General features: G+C 41.0%; 1 protein-coding gene across 3 annotated transcripts in view; it reads left to right on the forward strand.

The window, feature by feature from the left end:
• The window catches only part of SLC16A9 (solute carrier family 16 member 9), a 68,478-nt gene extending 64,674 nt beyond the window's left edge, over nucleotides 1-3,804 (forward strand). For all 3 annotated transcript variants that reach the window (XM_024765191.1, XM_024765192.1, XM_024765193.1), the window contains 2 exons: nucleotides 1,294-2,211; nucleotides 2,857-3,804. In XM_024765191.1, coding sequence (XP_024620959.1) covers nucleotides 1,294-2,211; nucleotides 2,857-3,044 — 1,106 coding nt within the window. In that variant the 3' untranslated portion in view covers nucleotides 3,045-3,804. The remainder of the gene's footprint in view (nucleotides 1-1,293; nucleotides 2,212-2,856) is intronic.
• The last annotated feature ends 5,688 nt before the right edge of the window (nucleotides 3,805-9,492 follow it).

The following is a 9,492-nucleotide window of genomic DNA, read 5'->3' on the forward strand; positions in this document are numbered from 1 at the left end:
TGAAATGCTTTCAACTTTTGAAGTATGTGCCACTTTTAAAAAGATAAGGCAGAATTCAATTCATCTACTTTTATAACTTCTCAGTAGTCAGCAAAGAGACTCTTTTTTGGTAGCCACAAAAAGATACTATTTTAGCTGTCTTTACATTAATGTGAGCTATTAATTAACGTTTGCAAGCGAAGTTTTTTTTCTTTGGGGATGAAGGAGTTAACTTTAAATATATTAGGAAGGGACAACTGTGGTACCAAAAAAAAAAAAAAAAAAAGTTTTCTTATAACTCTAAGACAAAGCCATTTGGTTATTTGTAAGAATTTTTGATGGGTTTTTACCATAAGCTTGGCATCCTATTGGGGTTTTGATATAATTTGGTATAGACCGTTTAAAAAGTATGATCAACCTATTTAGACTATTTTTTTTACTACAGATCTACTTATTTCTTTCCTGTGTTTTCACGTGACATTTCTCAATGGTATTTAAATTTTAAAACAATCAAAAACTTGAAATCAGAGCCATATAAGAACACTGCAAATTAATTGTGCTAATGTAACTTTCCATTCCAGTGTGGTTAGTGTGATCTGTGCTTAAAAAATGGAGTATTTACAGTGTTGCCCAAATGTGCAAACCAGGCATATTTTGTAATTTTAATACCCTATCAGAGTTCACTTTACTCTTCTCATAGTTTATTAATATCAAGCATCCATTCTGATGATTAACAATGGATTTGAGCTATCAAACCACTATAAATATCCTAAAACTAAAATATATCCTTCATCTCAAAAAATAAAACGTGAGAACTTTTCTTTTCCGAAAGGAATGCATACATAACATGGAGCCAGAAAAGTACTTTTTTGGTTCTTTTTTAAGTACCCAAAAAGGAGTTGCATAGGTATTTGTTAAGGACGTTGGGCTCCTGGTGTCAGACTGGGTGTGAATCCTTCTTATGGCATTTACAGCTCTCTGATGTGTGGCAAATTTCTCAAACTTTCTAGCCCTAGGTCACTTCAAGTGTAGACTGGGAATAATAATAGGACCTACCCAATAGGGTTACTGTAAGGATGAAACAAGATGGTGCGAAGTAATGTGTTTAACGCAGTGTCTGACATACAAATGCGAATTCTTAAAATAAATTGTCACTATTGTTGTTACTATCTTCAGCATTCTTGCTGTGATTTTAATATGAAGGCACACACATGAATGCCAGTGTAAAAAAAGAAATCAAATTGTAATACTAATAATGCTTGTCCCGAGAGGCCCAAATGATAAGAGATTAAACAGTTACCATTTCCTTTTTAGGTTCAAGCATTGGACTTTTTATATACGCCGCTCTGCAGAGACTGCTGATTGAGTTCTATGGACTGGATGGATGCCTGCTGATTGTAGGTGCTTTAGCTTTAAATATATTAGCCTGTGGCAGTCTGATGAGACCCCTTCAGTCCTCTGATTGCACTTTGCCTGAAAAAATAGCTCTGGAAAATGTACCAGGTAGATACTCGATTTACAATGAAAAAGAAAAGAACCTGGAAGAAAACATAAACATTCTTGAAAAGACCTACCGTGGTGAGGAAACATGTAAGAGCACTTTAGCCAGTGGTGACTGGAAACCAGAGAGTCTACTTCCTAAAAACCCAACAACAATGGCACACACAAAAGAGACTGAAACGTACAAAAAGAAAGTTGCAGAACGGACATATTTTTGCAAACAGCTTGCCAAGAGGAAATGGCAGTTATATAAAAACTACTGTGAAGAAACTGTGGCTCTTTTTAAAAACAAAGTATTTTCAGCCCTCTTCATCGCCATCTTTCTTTTCGACATCGGAGGGTTTCCTCCTTCATTACTTATGGAAGATGTAGCAAGAAGTTCAAATGTGAAAGAAGAAGAGTTTCCTATGCCACTTATTTCCATTATTGGCATTATGACAGCAGTTGGTAAACTCATTTTAGGGATACTGGCTGACTTCAAGTGGATTAATACCTTATATCTTTACGTAGCTACCTTAATAATTATGAGCCTGGCCTTGTGTGCAATTCCATTTGCCAAAAGTTATGTCACGTTGGCACTACTTTCTGGGATCCTAGGGTTTCTTACTGGTAATTGGTCCATCTTTCCTTATGTGACCACGAAGACTGTGGGAATTGAAAAATTAGCCCATGCCTACGGGATATTAATGTTCTTTGCTGGACTTGGAAATAGCCTTGGACCACCAATTGTTGGTAAGAGATTTATCTTAAAGTCAATCCACTTTACTGTTCTTCTTTGTAACATCTCTGGATACAGAAATTCATAGTGTAGTAATAGCACAGATTTATACAACATAAATCTGCGTGGAATGTCTCCTGATCGTGATTTATTCAAAATCACTTTGATGTAGTTGGAAAAGCCAGTACACTTGCTCAGGAATCTGTGTTTGTTCTTCATCTGGGAGAAACCCAAAATGCCTACTTATTCTTGTCCAACTATTTGAGAAATTCTCCTCCTCTAAATCCCATTAGGCCACTTTGGGAGTAGATTGGGTAATATATATCCTAATCTGCATTGTATATAAATTTTTTAATTAATTTTTTTATTGGAGTATAGTTGGTTTACAATGTTGTGTTAGTTTCTGCTGTACAGCAAAGTGAGTCAGTTATACATACACGTATATCCATTCTTTTTTAGATTCTATTCCCATATATAGATCATTACAGAGCACTGAGTAGAGTTCCCTGTGCTATTCAGTAGGTCTTTATTAGTTATCTATTCTATATATAGTAGTGTGTATATGTCAATCCCACGAACTGTATATAAATTGATGAAATTAGAGTATTCCTATTCACACTATGTCTATCAAACTCACTTTTTTCTTCCTCCCTTTTCAGGTTGGTTTTATGACTGGACCCACACCTATGACATTGCATTTTATTTTAGTGGCTTCTGCGTCCTGCTGGGAGGTTTTATTCTGCTGCTGGCAGCCTTGCCTTCCTGGGATACGTGCAACAAGCAACTCCCCAAGCCAGCTCCAACAACCTTTTTGTACAAAGTCGCCTCTAATTCCTCTAATGTTTAGAGGAATATTGGAAGGCACTGAGGACTGTTTTCTCATAGCAAAATTGCACTGTGCCTGATATGAATGAATTTTTTTTTTTTTTTACATATCCTATTCTCTATGTACTGTATATGTAGCCTCTATCTCCTGTATTTTTTTTTTCTCTTTTTTCCTTTTTCCAAGAAGTGGGACTATTCTGTTTTACTATTATCGATGAGTTCTGGACATTGTGGTCATTTTGGCCAGCCTCAGAAGGCTTTCTCTGTGTAAAGAAATATGATTTCTCTGCAGACTCCATTAGTTCCATTGCAAGGCAGCCAGAGGAGACTCTAGCTATTTCAAAACTGGTGCAAGCAGCGTGACGAGATATGTGTGTAGCCTGCCAGGGACTAAATCACTGTCTCCTCTCTGCTAGCCTCGCTAGTAAATAGAAGACTTCGAGCCAGTCAGGAAATGAAAGGGGTTCCTAAGACAGCGTTAAGAATTGCGGTGGCACAAAATTGATCACTTTTTAAAAATGATATTTTAAACTACCGTCACCAGTTTTCATTACAGTAAGTCCCTTACCCGTGAACCTTCAAGTTGCGAACTTTCAAAGATATGGAGTGCGTTCGCATGTCTAATCACGTAAGTTAGTTCACGTGTCTGGCGTAGATTGTCACGTGCGCGCGTCCTCTGCGAGTGGTTGCGCTTTTGTGTACTTCACGGTACTGTATAGAGTACAGTGGTACAGTATCTTTATTTCAAGCCCAGGATGTCCAGAAGCAAGCGTAAAAGCAGTCATGATGTAGCTGGTACTACTGTACTTTTCAAGGTTCTATACTGTAAGATTAAAAGTGTTTATTTCTTGTGTTTGTTTTTTATGTATTATTTGTGTGAAAAAGTATTTTAAACCTATTACAGTACAGGACTATAGAGCCGATTGTGTTAGTTGGGTATGTAGGCTAACTTTGTTGAACTTACAAACAAATTGGACTGCGAATGCACTCTCAGAATGGAACTCATTTGTATGTAGGGGACTTATTGTACTCTGTTTACCTTGATGAACCACCCACATGTTTGGTGCCCACTGAGGATACATCCTTTCAATTCCTAAGGTGTTTGCTGAGTTGCAGGCAATCTCCAAACAGAGGAGTAGAGTCACTGTAGCCTTTCTTCATGGTTGGCCTCTGGAACCTCGCTCACTTTTGTTTGTCAGCATCCACTCGGCTGTTGTTTCCCAAGAAGTGCTGATTTTACCTGTTTCCAAATTGGAAGTGCATATTTCAACCATTCCGTTCTGGCAAATGGGAAACATCCATTTGCTCTGGGCACAGTGGGGATGAGTTGCAAGTCCTTGCATGTCTTGTCAGTGAAGCATTTATTTGCTGCTATCAGATTTTATCACTATCCAATTTTAATTCAAGGGCAGAACTAAAAATTTGTGTGTGTGTGGATGTGCACACGTTGTGCTCCGAGCCTGTGTGCTATTCAGTACGTGGGAAGGGAAAAAGGCAGTAAGAAATTGATACCCTCCTCCAGCTTTATTCACTCTTAAGCAAAATGTTCTAGGAAGAAAATCAACATTTAATATGTTGACATTTTTCTAAAGAAATGTTTTAAAAACTTTGCTATGCATCAGAATCTTCTATAGATCCTTTTTAAAATGTAGTTGCCTGCGTACCACTGGTAGAGACTTTGATTATGTAGTTCCAGGTTGTGGGCTAAGCATCTGTATTTTTAATGAACTCTTTAAGTGATTCTGAGAGCACAACCTGAGTTGAGAATGACTGTTTTAAGATTGACAGCAGAGAAACATTTTTTTTCTCTTAAACAAAGAAACAAACCAAAAACCCATGGAGGTGAGGGGTTTTTAATAAATAGACAAGTTTGGTTCTTTAAATAGGAGTCACTCTTCCCACTGTGCCAAAATCGTCTTTTCATTTCTTTTGAAATATGTAAGGTTATTTTATACTTCTATGTTGCCTTTCTTCAAAGGCACGTGAAGCACTTTATAAGCATGAATCCCCACAGCACCTCAGTGAGGTCGGTAAATAGTGTTTTTCCAGGCAGTAAACCTGGAGTGCGGGGAATTTCATAACTGAGTGAATCCTATTCAATAACCCAATAATGGGGCTCCAAAGCACTTGGACTTCTGCTCCATATTCAGACTTCTGGAAACTTTTCTATGCCTCACTCTTTAGTCACTGTCAAGGTTAGTAAGTAAAATAAATAGCATTCAAAAAAAATTAAAGGAAATGTTTTTGTGATAAAAGTTTCTTTTTGCCAATATCATGTTCGGGAAATCCATAACCTTTTCTTAACTTTTTTTTTTTTTTTTTTTTTTTTTTGCGGTACGCGGGCCTCTCACTGTTGCGGCCTCTCCCGTTGCGGAGCACAGGCTCCAGACGCGCAGGCTCAGCGGCCATGGCTCACGGGTCCAGCCGCTCCGCGGCATGTGGGATCCTCCCGGATCGGGGAACGAACCCGTGTCCCCTGCATCGGCAGGCGGACTCTCAACCACTGCGCCACCAGGGAAGCGCTTTTCTTAACTTTTATGCCATCCCCACATTCATCAATGTTGATACTTGTCCAAGTGCGTCTTTACCATGTCTACTAATGTCTTCCAGCGTGTGCATTACCCATTGTCTAGGGAATGAATTTTAAGTTACAATAAAATACTTTTTGTTTGTTTTGCCTCTGTGTGGTTGCCTTTTTTCTTAGCCCCCTGAATTACAGTCATACTTTACTTGAATGTAAAAATATGAATTCTCTGATTTCACTTCAGATCCAGAATCTGGTGATATAGATATTAGCATATTCAAAAGTCAATTTGCTAAACCATTTTGACCTTTGCCTTCCAAAAAGCTAAAATATCAGTCCTACAGAATCCTTTTGAGGAAAGGGAGACAGACGCCCCTTTGGAATTATTAGTGTTGATCTTGCTACTCATTAATGGAATTCTTGGTCTGTTCCAATCACATTATATTATTCATCCTTCATAATAGCCCTGTGAGATGGGGTTTATGACCCTCTTTGTATGGTATGAAACATGATTGCCACGACATAAACAACATACACAAGTAATTTCCAAAAGCAAAATGAGAAAGGTGTCTAGCAAACCCTTTGATTTCTAACACGGCTAGAAAATGGGGCCTAGCTGGGAGGGTTGCTATAAAGCCAGTCCTTTAGGGAATAGAAGAGTCATGTTTATGTAAATAATTATTCTTAACTTGCCTATTTCCTAAGCATTAAAAAATCCCGTTTAATAATGAAATTTTATTGATTAGAATACGATCTTTCTTTTGTGACTCAAGATATTTCTTGACATTCCAAGTGCCTGGGGCTGATTTGGGGAGATATATGAAATAAGAAAGTCTTCACTGACTCTAACATCTCCTCACTTCTGCTTTCTGCTTTCTCTCCTCTCTCTCCTTCTCTCTCTCTCTCTCTCTCTCTGATGGGCCTCCTAGAAGCCGGTTGGTGATCTAATTTTCTCTAGGTTGACCGTGTCTTCAGGGGAGAAGGTTCAGCCACCAACTTTTAAAGTCCCCATGAGAAACAGTCCCAAGAATCAGGAGTTCCTGCTCTGGGAGGTCATGACCGAGCAGGATGGCAGTTGTCTTGTACTGGCCAGAAAGGCCCATGACCTCAGACAGCCTCAACTTCTAGTAATCACTGTAGGATTATCTCAACTCAGGACGTTACAGGAAATGAAGAGCTCTGGGTTTTTTTTATTTTTTATTTTTTTTAATTTTTTTTTTTTTTTGCGGTACGCGGACCTCCCACTGCTGTGGCCTCTCCTGCTGTGGAGCACAGGCTCCGGACGCGCAGGCTTAGCAGCTATGGCTCCCGGGCCCAGCCGCTCCGCAGCACGTGGGTTCCTTCCGGACCGGGGCACGAACCTGCGTCCCCTGCATCGGCAGGCGGACTCCCAACCACTGTGCCACGAGGGAAGCCAAAGAGCTCTGTTTTTAATAAAAGAATGTCTCCTTTTTACTTTGACTTGGAGGGAGTGTTATATTAAACACATAAATACACAACTTATATGAGCAGGGCCATACCATTTCTCCTTCATTAATATTAACAATCTTGGGACCTTTTGTTCTATAGTTGATTGTGTCTGAAGAATGCCAGTTAGTAAGATGCCTCTGAGTAAGGAGTTTCACTACAATCAGTTAAAATGATCCGAGATCTGTGAATAATACATGGATAATACTTGGAGAGACAATTATGTACTTATTAGGGTTGATTTCTGGGTTCAAATCCCAGCCCAGTTCCTGTGGCTGGGTGATTGTCAGCAAATTATTTAGCCTCTCAAAGCCTGTCTTCTCATTTGTCATACACGTCATAGGGCTATTGTGGGAATTGAATCAGATAACCCATATGTATACCTGGCACATGTTCAGTAAATATTAGCTATTATTATTTTTGTTGTGGTCATTATTCTTTAGTGAGTGTGTGGCTTCTCAGTACGCAGGGGAAGTATCCAGTGTTCCTGGGCCCAGGTGTGGGGTATTTGTTTGCCCTGAAGAGTCTCATTTAGAAGAAGGAGAATGAGCCTTCTGTCACAGCTCTTGCCCTCCCCCATGCATGTTCTTGTCAAAATCTTGCATCCTTAGGGATTCATGACTCAGCACATTTTTCTGAAATTGCCATTCAGAAGCCCTGACACAAAACAAAACAAAACACGCTGTTCCTCCACAAATCACATAGAATCCACTTTGCAAACTGAATTACTATGGGAATTTGAACTTTTATTTTTTTCCTTAAGAACTGATCACACAAGCTGCTAGGAAGGCGGAACTGAAATTGGGCAGAAAGCAAAATGCTCCCGTTTGTTTACTGAGCACTAATTAGCTTCAGCTCAGGGCCCTTACCTCACGGCCTGCCAGTGTGCCTTTGAGATTTACCCTTGAGGGAGTGGAATTCCTTGCCAGGTCCTCTGGGATTCTATTCCTAACAGTCGTGTTAGTTGCTTTTTACTATATACATTCCTTGTCCCACCGAGTCATTTACTTTTATTTTCCCTTCAAAAATAAAAAGATATATATCTTTAAAAATTTCATCAGTTTTCTCTATGTGATAGTCTAAAATCTTTGCTAAGCAGCATGTTTTCGGAAAAGAATAATGAACTGCTGTCAAGGTGCTGAACTGCTGTAGGTCACCTTAAAACTACATAGCCACAGAGATAAGCCTGGTTTTTCTTCCTGGGAACGTCCCTAATGTGATAAGGCAAGTTGTCATTCATCCAGCTTACATCTGAAAACTCCGGAACATTACAGCGTTAAGAGGGCATTTCTAGGACTAGCCCAGATGACTCTAGCACCATAACAACAAAGGAGACCAGGTGGGACTGGTTAGATCAACCTCTAGGGAGTGATGGACCAGGGTCAGCAGCTCATTTGCATACAGTCGCCAAGGCTGCTGGGAGGGTGCCATTTTGAAAAGTCCTGGGAAATGTATCTCCCTAAAGGTCAAAGGTGAACACGAACCAGGTGCAGGAATCATTTGAGGCAGTGAGAGGGCCATGGTAAACAAAGAGTCGGAATGAGCTCAGGCCCCTGGACAGAACTGTATGTAGAGTGCAGGTTTGTTCCATTAAATGGGACCATCCATTGTCCAAGGGTAAAAACGACTGTAACTTTCAAGGGGCATTTAGCAGTCACCAGGTGAGAGGCATAAGCGGATACAAGAGTTCTGTCTGTGCCTAATTCCCAAAGCTCTGGGAAGTGGTGTGAACCAAAGAAAGGTGACAACAGAAGCACCAAGGAACCCAAGCAGTTCTGAAGGGACTGTGAACGGATGTGCCAAAGAAATCTGAAAGTGTGTGTGTCCGTGCATGCACATGTGCGTGCGCGCGTGTGTGAAAGAGGTTGAGAGAAAGATGTGGAGAGATGTGTCTTCATTATCTCAACCCACAGCCCACTATGAAACATCTCAGGAAGCTCTTGTTTCAGAACCTGGGGCATCTCAGTCTTTCCAGAAAGACCTGAAAATTGAAAACCTCTGGGTTTTTAGGCAAGAGGAAGATTCTTTTCAGCTGGGCTACTTCAGGAAGTTCGAGGTGGATTTCCTCTGTGGGTTATTGGCTTTGCCTTAAAGGGGTTTGCCTAACCCCGCCCTCCTCAAAGGAACTTCGGGAAGGGCGTGGGCTCTCCGTAATGAGACAGCAGGTCAGCGCCTAGTTTGCTGGGCCGCGTCTGTGAGTGCGAGCGTACCTCTAGGAAATCCGGTGGAACGTCAAGGGCTGCTGTAACTACCTGGTAAGCTGGACATAAAAGATAGGTGGTAATGGGCTTCCCTGGTGGCGCAGTGGTTGAGGGTCCGCCTGCCGATGCAGGGAGCGCGGGTTTGTGCCCCGGTCCGGGAGGATCCCGCGTGCCGCGGAGCGGCTGGGCCCGTGGGCCGTGGCCGCTGGGCCTGCGCGTCTGGGGCCTGTGCTCCGCGGCGGGAGAGGCCACAACGGTGAGAGGCCCGCGTAACGCAA

The sequence above is a fragment of the Neophocaena asiaeorientalis genome, unplaced genomic scaffold (assembly GCF_003031525.2).
Source record: "Neophocaena asiaeorientalis asiaeorientalis breed wild unplaced genomic scaffold, Neophocaena_asiaeorientalis_V1.1 scaffold183, whole genome shotgun sequence".
NCBI classification, from domain to species: Eukaryota; Metazoa; Chordata; class Mammalia; order Artiodactyla; family Phocoenidae; genus Neophocaena; species Neophocaena asiaeorientalis.